Below are 14,528 nucleotides of genomic sequence, written 5' to 3'. Positions count from 1 at the left end.
CCAACTTTGAATTCAAATAAACAGCTTTCTCTGTTTTGCTTGTGCAAATAACCAAATCCATACTGCTCTGAAATGGTTGTGAACTACTCTCATCACTGGATTTGTGGCACTTGGATAGACCATATAATTTTGGTTCATAAATATTTGAATTATAAATAATTTACAATTCAAACATAAAATACATCTTTACATTAGACAGTTGTTCTATTTGGAAAGTGTTTGTGCAGTTAACAATTTTTCACTTTTGTTTCCCCACAATTAATTGGGATTGTTATTTCTATTTTACAGCAATTCACATTTTACACATGAAGATGCAATTCCTTGAAATGATTTAATCCACAGTCATAAAAAAAGTACAAACACAGAAGAAATTATGCCAAGTGCTTGCTTTATAAATATTTCAGTAAAAATAAATGTTCAAAAAAGGACCAAAATTATATTAATGCAAGATTTCCCCAAGTAATTTTGTTTTTAAAATGACTATCAGTGCACAAGATTTATGTAAATTCAAACATTCAGATGTATTTTCAGAAATTATTTTTGCAGCAGTGAAACTCTACCTGCCAAAATGTAACAAAAGGTTGAGAGCTTCAAATCAAGCAACTATCAAATGGAAGTGTTCTTTTAAATTGAAGTAAAATGTGCAATTTTCACTGGAAATTTCTAAGCCCCAGTTAGAAACTATTTATCTCCAATACCTAAATACTTAAAATCATTTAGAATTCTTATTACCAACATCATTCATACAGTACATGAGATCAGGCTTATATTAATGGTAATCTTGATTGCAACAGCCCCGAGAAAAAAAATCTTTGAATAGATCAGTTTGCACATTTTCAAATTACTGTACAATACAGGAATTGAGAAACAATTCATCTTTGTGCAATGGAGGGAGTTGTATGGCAGTAGAGGACTGTTTCTCTGAGTTGCAGTAGCACACGTAACATGCAGCAATAACAACTTTTCCTTCAAAAACACCACTGGGAATGAAGGCTACATCACATGTCAGTCTAGTCCAGTGACCAGTCAAACACAGTTAATTGTGTGTGTCCACAATTCTTAATTGTTCACTCAGTCCTTCAATCACATAGAAGGATTTCCATTAGTATGGATAACTTGCACCAAGATCCACGAATATATCTGCATATACACTTAGGCCTATCCATATAAAAATACTTATTCAGCAAGAGAACAAGAGACAGCATTGAAAAATAAAAACATTATATACAAACACTAAGTAAATATTTCACAAATTGTAGAAACACCCAATGTGTTTTAATCAGCCTATAAATGCAAAAAATGACTAGCTAACAACTGAAATGAGAGCACATTTGAAAACACCTTCATGTCTGAGCACCATTTCATCATCTGGTCAAAAGAAAAACTACAAAAAGTCCCACTCCAGTTTTCAGCATTCCACAGATTAGAAAGTCAAGTTCAAAAATTGTCAAAATATTTTGGAAATATTTGTCTTAATACTCAACTTGAAATGAAGTCAAATTAGAAGTAGAAAGCAACCTATTTTAACTAGGTTTAATTCAGGCAAAAAAATCTATTAGTGCAAAATCTCGCTCATTAAAATCCTGCTTACTCTAGAATGCTTCTCTTTATTCCATATTGCAATTAGATCCTTGAGATTAGTTGACAGTAAACATTGGTACAGCATAAATAAGTATTAGGATACCTATGATACAACTAATTTTACTACTGAAAATATCAAAATGATTCAAATTTTCAATGCACAATATACGATTGATCCAGATATGCCACCTTGTAAAGTCTGCCAAAGGCTTCAATAAAGCTAGACACACAGATGGAGACAGTTAGCAAACCAGAAATAAACTGGCTTACTTCCAGAGTTTCCTTATTCTTAAATGCTCCATAATGTAGAGATAGAGTCCACTGCAAGAAGTGAATCTTATTCACAGCAGGGATTACAACAGGATGGCTGCATACAGCTGTCACAAAGAGCTCAATAAATATATTGAGTACATATAAGATTATATATTTTACAAACTTGGAAGAACCTATAAAAGGAAAATAAGTCTTCTGCACTTAGTAACTGATGGATATGAAGTGACACTGGATACCAGGAGAACAAGTTCTCAACCAGAAACAATGTGATGTAGGAATACATGAATATTTATTTTATTTTCAAGCAAGATTCTTCACTGGCCATTTTTATTGTAGATGTCATTAGTTAAATGGGAACCCTTTCTTAAAGAGTGCCAAGAGCACTTTTGTTTGTTCGGACATTATTTACTCAAGTATCAATTTCTCAGATCTTGCATAATGTTCACTTCATATAAATTTGAAAATGGAATGTTTTACTCTGTTGGGCTGTTTCCATTAAATATTTGGGGCTTCTTCATACATTTACACTATAAAGTAAAAAGAGCCAGCAACTTCAGGATAGGTCTGTGCTTAAAATGCCATTCAACTCATGGCAAAAACACTTCAGTTATTGACAACAATATTATCAAGTTGAACCTGTAGCATCAAAACAAAGTTCCAGATTGGCAAGAAACCAAATGCAAATAAACAGAGCCTCAAGACTTCTTTGTAGTCTATTTCCCGATCTACCAAAGCTTAGCCATTCCCAAGCCACAAGTTGCACAATCTATACAAGAAACTTACAATAGTTAGAGAATTTGAATCATAAAATATGTTTTGCAAGAGAATGTGTGCATATTTTGAAAGATAGAAACACCTTAGAGTGCACAGGAACTACATTCCTGCTGAATTTTATTTTGTTTTATAAATTCCTTTAACAAACGTAAAACAGTGTACAGGACAATTATCGATGAACAAATAAGCTGAAGACCAGTATTAAGATGACCAGCATCTATAAAATTTGTACAATATGTGTTATTTTATGTTAAAATCTCACATTTAAAAAGTAACACCTTAAAAATGAATCAAGTAACTTCACTTGAATACCTGCCAAATCAGAATGTGTCAAATTCCATCCAAGACTGTGTTCAATACTGTTAATGTATTCCAGATTTTGGACTAAGCATTAGTTTAAAAAAAACAAATTAAATTCTTTTAAAATCAGGGAGCACTCAATATGTGTTGGCCACATCAAAAATAACACTTTGTTGGCATGTCTGTAAGTCTAGCCTGCATATCACAAGCATTACAGCTGCTGTCAAGATAACTTATCTATTAAACTCCAGTTCATGAAAACTTTTTTGCTTCAAAAGGTTTGCCAAGTGTCTAAATAATTCTATACATAAACTGTTTTCTTCTGCACAGAACGTCTTCTTTTACATTTGTTCAGTGCACATAAACAGAAAATGTACAATCACCAGAGTCATAGAACTGCACAGCATTGAAACAGACCCCCTCGGTTCAACTTGTTCATGCCCACCAGATATTCCAAATGAATCTAGTCCAATTTGCTCTAAACCTTTCCAATTCATATATCCATCCAGATGCCTGTTAAAAGTTGTAATTATGCCAGCCTCCACCATTTCCTCGAGCAGCTCATTCTATACTCTCACCACCCTCTGCCTGTTGTTCAGTAACTTCAGTAACCCAATGGTAGTCCAAAAAGGAGTTTCTATGGCGGTAAAATCAATTTCCTTAGTGCCGTACATAATTAGGTACTGAACGCAACACATTTTCATATCAAGATTGATTTAACCATATGTACATTGTACCTTCTCCCTTTACAAATGTTTGTTTTGTACTACAGCAATGGATAAGAACTAAAATATCTTCCACATTTTCAAATACATAACACCTGTGATTATTGAAGTGTTTTTCCTACAAAAACTTTAGTCACAGAAACTAACCACTTCTTTCGCCTATCCTATGCCTTTACCAACGTATTGAGCTGCTTTACATTGCTAGTTGTGACTAAGTCAAACTTAAATGTATTTTCCCCCATACGATATAATTACTTCCAGTAACATCCTATTTAATTGTAAGACCTTGCATTTTATGGCTCAATGTAGGTCATACAAAATACAATGCAAATTGACAAAGCAAACCCAGAGTCATGCTAAAGCATTTTTGTAAAGTAGTAAAAAAAATTTGATATATTAAACCTTTCTTCTTTGAAACTTAGTGTGTACTGGTCAATGATTCACAAAACCAAAGCAAAATCCAGCTTTCTATACTGAAGGTTTACTCTCACAATAGCTAACAGAAATAAAAATTAAAGATTATTTAAAAGGCAGCACATGATATAGGAATCAGCATTGTACAAGAAATGTTAAAAATATGACCGATTATAGCTTGCTGGAGTTCACAGCTGTTAGAGCAGGAGAATCAAAATCTCTCTCCTTCGAAATCAATAAGCCATTTAAAACATAACATGTATTTGGATATATTATGCTTATATAAACCTTTAATGAGCATGTTTTTAAAAAAGAAAACAAAGAACTGGGGATACCAAAGATCTGAAACAAAAATAAAATTGTTGGGACAAAATCCAGACCTACTGAAATTCTCCAGCAATTTCTGTTGATGCCTTTTTCTAAAAAAAAGGACAAAGTCATGCATATTTTAACAAATGTCTATCATCTGAACTTACTGTTTTAATACATACTGTTTTTTCTCACTACCAGGAAGAGATCATAATTTCTTGTTCATGCAAAGCATTCTGGGTTGGTTGCAATCCAGCTTGCTTGTGTCCTGTAGCATTGCTATAAAACTTCCCAGAGAATTCTGGCTCATAAAGAAGTAAATATGTGTTTTGTTTATGAGCCAAAGTCTCTGGAAACTTTTATAGCACAGCTACAGGACACAAGCTGGTTACAATTAATTATCTTTCCCAGAATGCATTACATGAAGGTGAAACAACAATGTCCCCCAGTGGTGAAACTACTCATCTTACAAGTAGATTACCCACGCAAAACGATTGTATAGTGTTGGCATCTATGATTTTTAAATGTAGAATGCCTGAGAAAGCACACTATTTCAATATTGCCTTTTAGAATCCTACAAAAATATAAGGATATATTTTGTTGAATGGGCTACGCATTGCAGGGAATCGAGTCAACAAATTTCATTGAGAATTCTCAATCGAACATTGTTAAACATTTGACAACATGACTTTAGGAACTCATTTATTTTAAAAAAGTTCTGCATTGCAATAGTAGATGTAAAATTATAAACAAATGAACAAGCTGAAGTAGCTTGTGTACACCAAATGACTTCTTGATTGCAACATTTCATTAAAAGATGCTAATTTTATGAAATATGACAAATAAATTTGACAACTTCTTCACATTTTAAATCTTTGTAGCTAGTATTCTCTGGCATATAATTTGATCACTGGAATTATGTTGTGCATTTGGCAAACATACATTCTTCAATTAAATTCATCAACATTACATCAGGATTTACTTTAATTACTGCAATTGCACTAGAACTTCCTAAATAAAAACATAGAAAATAGAAGTTTGGCTTTCAATCCTTCAAGCCTGCTCCCACTTTCACCTCACACCTATTGATCCTTTTAACCTTAAATATTATGTCTAAAAAGGAAAAGAACTATATCTGACTTTTTCTTGAAAACATTAATTTTTTTAGACTCAACTGCTTTCTGTGGCAGAGATTTCCACAGGCTCACCACTCTAGGTGATTTTTTTTTAAGCACAATCCAAAGTGGCCTACCTTGTATCCTTAGACTGTGATAAAAGTCATAAATTATAAATATAAGTCATGCAAAATTCTAATCTACATCATAAGTGTCTCCCCTTTTCTTCACTTCACGATTCATTCTCAGTTAAGGAATTAAAGGAATGTCTTACATCAAAGTGCCTACCTGACCGCTCTTCAGTTAGCTAGTTTCACTGGCGTCTTACCAAGTATTTGAAAAAGCAAGTGGCCATTTACACCTGAACTGTGAAACAGATCTAAGCAGTGAAAATGTAGCCCTGCTGATTGAGACAATGTAGAAAAATGCTTATAAAAGGGCACCAAAAAGCCTTTGGCAGAAATGGAATTTCATCAGCAGGTGTCTCTTACTTAGTCAAGCCATCCACGATAAAGAGGCACCATGAAATCAAAACAAATATAGGATAAATAAGTGTAAGGGTGAAATTTCATTACGTTTAAAATATAAAAAGTGACAAATTATTTCACTTGGAGAAAGTGTGCATTAGTCCAAGATATTTCAGACTTTCATTTTGAATGAACCAAATCATTAATATTACAAAGATTAGCCAAAGTACTTGGATTAAAGTAGCAAGGTATATCAACAATTAGAATGTTAAACATTTAGATTTAAGATTTTAGTGTTCGTCCCAGAGGGAAGGTGTCCTTCACTATTGTTTGCTAGCTGAGCATCATTTATATAAAAAAAATCCAGAACACAATTTCTGAGGTACATTTATTTAAAGTTACAGACACAAGGGCTTTACATTTGTAACATGTACACCGAGTAGCAGAAGTAACAGGATTAAAGGAAAAGCTGTCTTTAGGAGAATACTTTATTCAGCAGTTTGTTTAATTTACTACTTTTTTAAAGTCCCTTGCTAAACAACTCTGAACTGACAAAGTTCAATAAATAAATTAATCACAAGTACACCTACCTCAATCCATTCTGCTTGGCAAACACTGCCTCAAGATACTACGACATCAACAAGTGCATTACAAACTTAGTTAGCTTGGAACTACAAACAGTCTTTTACAGATGGATTTCTATAAGGAAATTGTTCAAGAGCCAAAGGTATTAAATACATAAATTAGCTGGTATTTTATATTAAAAAGGGGGCCCCTTATAGGGGCATCAATCTCCTTTTGCATTTGCTTTCTGAACAGTTTTATAAAACTGTTTGTGTTCCAGTTCCACCAATGGCATGCATGATACAAATATTTAAACTATGTTCTATAAAGCTGTACGTTGAGCTCTGTTAAAATTAGGAATTCGACAGTAGGAAAGGGAATATACATGAGAATTACGACAGAATGATAACTTAGCAATGCAAAACATAGACAAATAGGAATATTCTGCACATTTATATGATCATATTTAACTTATTGGACTGCAGAAAAATTTACCTCAAGACACGCAGTATTCAAGTAGCAACTATTACTCAGACTAAGCAATTTTTCAACATGTCAAACACATGCGGTTAATTTCATTGAAGTGAACAACTGACAACAGGGGTAATTCTTGAATTTTCAAACGGAACACGAACTGAACCTTTTCTCCGATGTGTTCTATTGTTTTTGAATAATTTGTTTCTGGGCATTTCCAACTAAGTAATTTCAAGTGTAAATAAGAACTAACAGCAACCACAGCACATTTAGCTTGTTCACAAAATGATTTCATTAGATGTCAAAACAAGTCAAGAGTTCTTTAAGGCCATAAAGCAAAGTTGAAACTTTTAATTTGGGTATACATACAAAGAGCAACTAGATAATCTTCTCATGACTCTTAAGCATTAGTGTTGATTAAGTCTGAAAAGTACAAACTTCCTAAAAGACTGTGTTGAATGCGGATTTCTGACATAAATGATACACTCACATGTTCCATTAAGGAACTGCAGACATATGTCGTTACCTCTTTGTACTCAATATATGTTTACCTTGATACGTTACATGTTAGTTTCAAGAGAAATTAATGTTTCTAATCAACTGATCCATCTTATGTTGTAATGAACACAAGCATTACATAGTATTCTCTATGTGAACTTTTGAGTTTTGATGATCATCTTACATCGATTTAGAACCGGAGCTTAAATCAATTTTACTTCCTGTATTTTATAATGATGAACAACGTCTAGTGTGGTTGTCACAACATCCATCTTTGCAATATTTAAAACCTTACCCATTATTTTCTACTCCTAAAAGCATTGGGCCAGACCCAGAAATACTTCAGATCTGAAAATGTTGCCCTCCATCGGACTGGTATGAAAAACATGATTTTTTTAAAACAACCTCTACAACGTAATACCTAAACATATTCTGGTTTTCCTTATTGCACCATAATTCCACCTTCACTGTTGATTTTGTCTTCAACTTTTCCCAGCAACCCTATTTGCTGAGAATTGGCCTATTTCTTTCATTCTTTTTTTCAAACATTGAGAATAGTTTTACACTTGCACATAGCACCATAGTGCATTAAATATACAAATTATATTGCACAAATAAACAATCAAAATTTTCACTCTGTACTCCATTATGTAATTTGCTATCAGACCCTATCTTTCTATACATCTTCATATTCCACAGTTTGTTTTAGTGATTTTATTACTCTGACATTATTTGTTTGAAACTTCATTGCTCAGTTTATGCTGTGTAATGCGTGTTTTTTTCCTTGTTGTACGAGACTTATTTGAAATACAATGGAAATTGCATTCTACAATGATAAATGTGAAATCGACAACAAATGATTAAACATAGATCTATACAAAATATTCTTTAAATTAAAACAAAAAACTAACGTATCATTTCAACTTGGAATTATTATCTAAAACTGCAAACATCAGTTTAATCAAGAACACGCTCAACTAGATGTGCAGTCAAAACATTAGAAAACTGGAAAGACCAATTTCAAACGATCTTCTAAATATCAAAGTGAAAGGTTCAGGTTTAGCACTGGCAATGATGAAAACAGACAGGTGTCACCCATTCTGGATGTATCTGATCAACTAACAATTCGCAGGAAATGTGGAAAACCAGTATAAAAATGGCCATCAATTGATAAATTATTTAGGCACATGGTTGTTTAGAAGTTTACAACAACTTATTACCTCGATCATGCTTGAGAACATGTAATTTTGCATGAAGGCCAAGATCAAGGTTATGAGCAAAATGCTTTCCCGAACATCAACAATAGCTATTTAAAATCCTTGTAATTAAAATATAAAAATAAATTCTGACTTTGTACTTTCAGAATCAAAATCAACAGAAGAAGAACAGCTGTATAAACAAAATAGTCTGGAACTTGAAAGCACAAACCATTGATAAAAGATCAAATAAGGTTCAATTATTCTTTGAAAATAACATCAGCTATCAAATTAGGGAACTTGATTTTGTGCTGTTAATCACTTACATAATATATGCCACTTAGCAGCAACATTAAAGTCATGGACTATTAATACCACTGTGAAATTGCCATGTTAAAGTCCAGGTGGTCTGATAATTTATGGATAAAACATTTGTAGTGAGCTTGATTTTTTTTAAAAAATCCAACAATATATTTCAGTTCTCATCACATATTCTTCTCATTTGAAGTGATATATACACACCTGACTTCGGAATATGCTGTAAAGATTTGAAGCAAACATAAGTGTCCCACTAGATTTCCAGTTAATTAAGTCAAAGTTCACACAAAGTTCTTCATTTACTTTGTTAATATTTTAATAGCCAGAAATTATTATTTCAATGATTTCAATGCTCAGGGAAAGTGCATTGCTCAACTGTGCACACTAAGAAATGATTAACTGTAGCAGTCCAGTTGCAGTGTACACTGCATCAAGGTCTTTTTTTAAAATACTGTGGAAGCACAACTCATGATGGTTATCCATTAGGCCAAACTACCAACAGTGCAATTGTTGCTAACATGTAACACAAAAAAACTTTCAAAAGGCAACGAAATAGTATATCTCAAAAATATTTTGAACATTAATGATAAATATTGAACATACTGCTTTAAAGTGCATATGATTTGAAGAACTAAAATTTAAAACTAATTTAATTCAGTCCAGGAATATGTTGCACAGAATACAGTTCCCTGACCTGGTACTACTACCCCTACTTTATCAGAACAAACAGATGATTTTTTGGTCTACCATCTGTGTTCAAACTTGTTAAAATTAGCAGGACCACTACAGTTAATTATTATTATTTCACACAGTAACATTCAAACACTTTAAAGTGCCTTTAACCTCAGAACAATGATTTCATATTTTGTTTCAGCGGAACTCATCAGGATTTGGTAAAGTTTTTAAAAAAGTGAATGGAAAAGCCTGAATCAGCAGTTTATTTTTGAAGATAAGCATTCAGGTGATTTCAAAACATGTGGCTCTTTGCCAAGTAAATATTGCAGAGATAGTATTTATTTAATAATAAAAATGACTCTCTGACAAAGATTAATGTAGCTTTGAAGATAAAGCAACCATTTTCTCTTAAGTATCCACATCCAATTTGTTCACATTTCTTACGATCTGTAAAGAAATTGACTAGTCAGGGAGCTTATTCATCGAATTTATTACAATTTATTCAGTTCCAAGGCACATTACAGTCTTCTGTTACTACAGAAATGTATAAAGAACAAACAGAGCAGTTTTGTCATATACAGTACAGCATTTTGCTCTACTATTTAAAGCATTCGTGCATCCATAAAGCAAAAGAACACATTATAAAAAAATTCAGGTCACTGGATCATAAAATGAAATATTTTGCCCTTGGAAACTAATAAAAAGAACCCCTCACCTTTTTAAAAAAAAGTCACTTTGTAGGAGATTACCTCCAGGGCTTGTAACATAGCTAACTGTAACCATTCTTTGTAACAATTTGTTTGCATTTCTGCAGACGTCAACACTGGCCTTGGCAATTCAGCGAAGTGCATACATTTACAAAAACACACCAGCAGCGTTAATTGCTAAGTGCTATGCTCTGTACCTAGCCAACACACTGCCATAAGTGAAAACAGTATTAAGCAATAATATCTGATATTCTTTAAACAAAAACAGGTTCATCCTTCAAATGAAGAAGAGTACATACCTTGTTTCAAAATATAGAAACATACGACGGAAATGAAAAATGTCTATACATAAGACTAACTTTTTTTAGTTCTTATTCACATTTTACTTCAATTACTGAAGTTAAGAAATTATGGGTCTCTTTCTTTTTTGACCTTAACGTCCCCTGCTAAGATTGTAGCAATCTCTCCTTGCATGAATGCCCAAGGGACATTTGAACCTACTAAAGGGCATTTTTCTCCACTGGGGCAATAAACTTCTCCATTCGCCCCTTGCGCCTTGATGCTTTCCCGAGAACATGGGAAACAGAATTTATGATTGGGCACTGATGGGCATTGCACAAAGTGAGTATCCTCCAAACGTTCATGACAAATGGTGCAGCACAGGGGCCCGTTGTTGGCCATCGGTGAGTCTGGAATGTTTGGGGGATGAACGGGGTCCATGCTGGGGTTGGGATGGCTGTTAGGTGGCGCAACGGACAGAGCAGCATCCCCGTTTCTGGAAACCATCCGACGCTGGCCACCACCCGAGGCAGGGGACACCGGACTGTTGCTGTTCCTCCTAGTGCTGGTACTTGTGGTCGAATGGACCGAATTGCTGCTGTCCTTTGGAGAGTGGGCATTTCCAAGGGTGTCAGCCACGGACATGAGGGCAGCCATGGGCGACTGGCCATTTTGGGCGCTGCATTCGGGAGGGGTGGTCCGATTGGGTGGCAGAGCGGAACCCCCGTGCGCCACACTGCCTGAGCCAAAACTGCCCGATGCCGCCATCGTAAGCTTTAAGGCTTCATTTTGGTTGGATAGCCACTGCTGCTGCCGCTCTTCCAGCTTTACGCTGCTTGTTTCAGAATCGGGTTCAGGAGACGCTTTCCGTTTGCGCATCCCAGTTCTTGAGGTGTTGGGCGGGGGCCGGGGTATATTGCACAGGGCTGTGGGTAAGATGGGGCAATTGGCGTCTATATGGGGCTGCGGCAGCATGTCGGCCCCCACCACCTCCTTAAAGAAACGCACTGATTCGGGCAGCAGGTCACCCAGCAAGCGCCAGTCTCCCGAGCCATGTTTCTTCTCATACTCTAAGTACTTGAAGCCAGACGATAGGCCTCTGCTGAAATCCTTCATGCAGTCCTGGTACATCTGCTTGGCAACTCCCGAGGCGCTGGAGAAGACATTGGCCGAACCGCTCGGATACTCAATAAAAATCTTCAACTCGAAGTCCATCCCGGGCTTAGAGACGGCGTCGAAGGCGAATACCCTGCCCAGTAGGGAGTGATCCTTCTTAAAGCGCACATCGAAGGGGTTGCAGTTGGACAGGGTGAGCAGCGTCTCCCGCACGATCTTGGGCTTGTTGACCCAGTCCTCAGAGCGGTTTCTCAAGCTCTCGCCGAGCTCGGCCAGGGTCTCGGCATTTCTCTGTTTCTCCTTGAGTTCCCTCTCTTGGTCACTGCTGGACACTGAGCCCGGCCGTTTGTTTACATCGCTCAGGACCTGGCTGCTGACCGTCACCGATGTGCCAGCCAGGCTGCCAGAAGGAGACGGCCGACCGAGCAGCCCGTGTGGGCCCAGGGCTCCTGCGGACGGACCATTTAAAGTGGTCTGTGGCAACAAATTGGGCGGCACTGTGACTGGGCTCGGGGGCACGATGCCATGGTTTCTTCGTGATGAATTGGGACTCTGGCGGTTGAGTTCTGGCGGAATGTCCTCGGGTTTGGGGAAGCCATTGGGTCCATTCAGGCCATTGGGAAGCCTGCCAGCATGGGCGAGGCTCGGGTACTCGAAGCGGGGTCTCTCACTCAGGGAATAGCGATCGAGAGGCGGCTGGGGCCCCTTGGACGAGCCGTCGACGTGGTTGAGCTGCTGAGCCGCCTCTTTGCTGCCACCCAAGGACTGCACTTTGACAGGAGGCGGCCCCGGCGAGCGGCCCTCCTGGAAACCGTGAGCCCGCTTCAGTTGGCGCGCCGTCTCGATAACAAACTCGATGCGATCGGCCCCTTCGTAATTGACGCAGCCACGACAGACGGGCTCGGTAAAATCCCAGATCATGGCCCACGGCATGCGAGGCAGATCGCAGAGATAACACGACTGTCTCCGGGACGAAGACACCTGTGCAGCGGACATGATGCGGAAGATGTTGAGATTTGAGTGTTTTCTGGGTCTCTCCGCGGTGGCCCTTGAGTATGGTATTGTGGCCAGGCCTAGGCTCCCTCGCTTTCTTTGCCTTTCTCCTGCTCTTCTGTCTGCTTTCTCCTCTCCTCCCGGCCGCGCCACCCAGCTCCTCCGAGCACCACGTGACGTCAGCCGCCGCTCTGCAGCCACAAGGCAGCTAACGCGCAAGCGCAGCCTCACTCCCCCCCTCCCCCACCTTCCGAAGCATGTGGCTGGTCGAGGCAGATTACATTCTTTTTAGTTTCAAAAATATACTTTATTCTTAACTATTTTTATATGCATATATAATCAAAACAAATCGGTTATGTACAGTAGTATATAAAGAAACAAACACTGGAGTTTGCCCCTATCGAGCAAGCAAACCAAAGGCATTTCTGAGGAGCACACAGCCCAGTCTCACTCCCCCTGTCCATAAGAGAAGTCGGATCATCGTGCACATGATTTACTCGAAAACACCAAGCAATTTTATACACATTACAGTCGTATTTGGATTGAAACTTTTCTGGTTCCTGACCCCAAAAAATGTTTTAACTTTCCATTGTAACAATTCGGTTACCAGAATACATTGCGGGAATACTCATTAGGATAGGTCTGTGGTAATTCTAAATGTTAACGACGAAAGTTAAGCTCAAAAGCAAAATTAGTTACCAGTACAATTGGTATACAAATGTAAAATTCCAGACTAAATTTAAACAACGAAATTCCAATACACCAGTCAGAGCCAAATAGAAATTAAATAACATTGTTGAACAACTAGCTTTTTAGTACTTCACCCAGTTACAATGACGAGAAACAAAACTACGATAATAGGAATTCCTTTAACCATCTTAAAACCTCAACACTTGACAATAGAAAGTAGTTACTTATTTAAGTAAGCATTTTATACAGTATGTTAAATCAGTCTAGGTTTTCCCCCGCCCCCCAGCTGCAGCTCGAGTTCCGCCCCATGACGTCAGGGCATGTTCTATTTCAGTTCCCTTCAGAATGTCGCAACTCCCCAGCGTTTTGCACCAAGTCACTCAAAGTGAGCATACATTTCAGTCGCGCTGCTAATTCTGCACTGAAGCAGCTCGACTATTTTGTAGACTCCCATTTTAATGGTAGGAATATACTCGATACCAAGTGCATGTACATTTAAAACCGACGCCATACTAATGTAAAGGTTCTGTTTTTAATACGACAATCACAGCAATTTGGAAGTAAAGCTAGTCCCGATTTAAGAGCGGTTTCAGCGAGGATTGATGGGAAAATTGTAAAATCGAGTCATCATAACGTCAGAAAAGTATAAAATAATTTCATAGGTTAAAATACCAGCAAATATCTAGCCAATTATGCAATTTCCACCCACATGTAACCAACCTAGTGTTCGTTTCCTGTTGTGCAATTTTGTGCGTCTAAACTTCAATCAAAAACGATAAGCTCCCTCCCAATGAACGCTTCTATTTACTTTTCATGAAAGTAGTTACCCGATCGTGCGTGCCCCGAGGTGAGGGAGGTGCTGCTTGTTTTTCCACTATGGTTTAATTATTAATATGGATGTGGGCCATCAAGTTCGAAAGCTACGTCAGCACTATAAAATAAATAACTACTTGGTTACTGTTTAATTTAACTCGAACTTGTAATGGCTGTAGGTAATTTAAAAGTGAGCTGAAAGAAAGTCAATTGGAAAAAAAATGTAAAATATATCTAATTGCCCTTC

At 37.1% G+C, this 14,528-nt stretch overlaps 2 protein-coding genes across 11 annotated transcripts in view; both read right to left on the bottom strand.

The window, feature by feature from the left end:
- kiaa0586 (KIAA0586 ortholog) overlaps positions 1–14,528 on the bottom strand; it is a 530,738-nt gene that overhangs the window by 388,636 nt on the left and 127,574 nt on the right. The gene's annotated exons all lie outside the window — the stretch shown is intronic.
- Positions 10,158–13,682, bottom strand: irf2bpl (interferon regulatory factor 2 binding protein-like). The gene has a single exon (XM_043697768.2). It carries the CDS (start codon positions 12,779–12,781, stop codon positions 10,799–10,801), a length of 1,983 nt encoding a protein of 660 aa, XP_043553703.1. The 5' UTR covers positions 12,782–13,682; the 3' UTR covers positions 10,158–10,798.

This window comes from Chiloscyllium plagiosum, unplaced genomic scaffold (assembly GCF_037043375.1).
Source record: "Chiloscyllium plagiosum isolate Xiang-an unplaced genomic scaffold, Cpla_swu_hap1 HiC_scaffold_8, whole genome shotgun sequence".
In the NCBI taxonomy this organism is placed as follows: Eukaryota; Metazoa; Chordata; class Chondrichthyes; order Orectolobiformes; family Hemiscylliidae; genus Chiloscyllium; species Chiloscyllium plagiosum.
Note: the sequence above shows the minus strand (reverse complement) of the source record. Positions and strands in the feature narration are given on the sequence as shown.

What these genes read in the sequence shown, in the direction of transcription:
- irf2bpl (XM_043697768.2), bottom strand. Translation starts at nt 12,781, where the DNA reads ATGTCCGCTGCACAGGTGTCTTCGTCCCGGAGACAGTCGTGTTATCTC.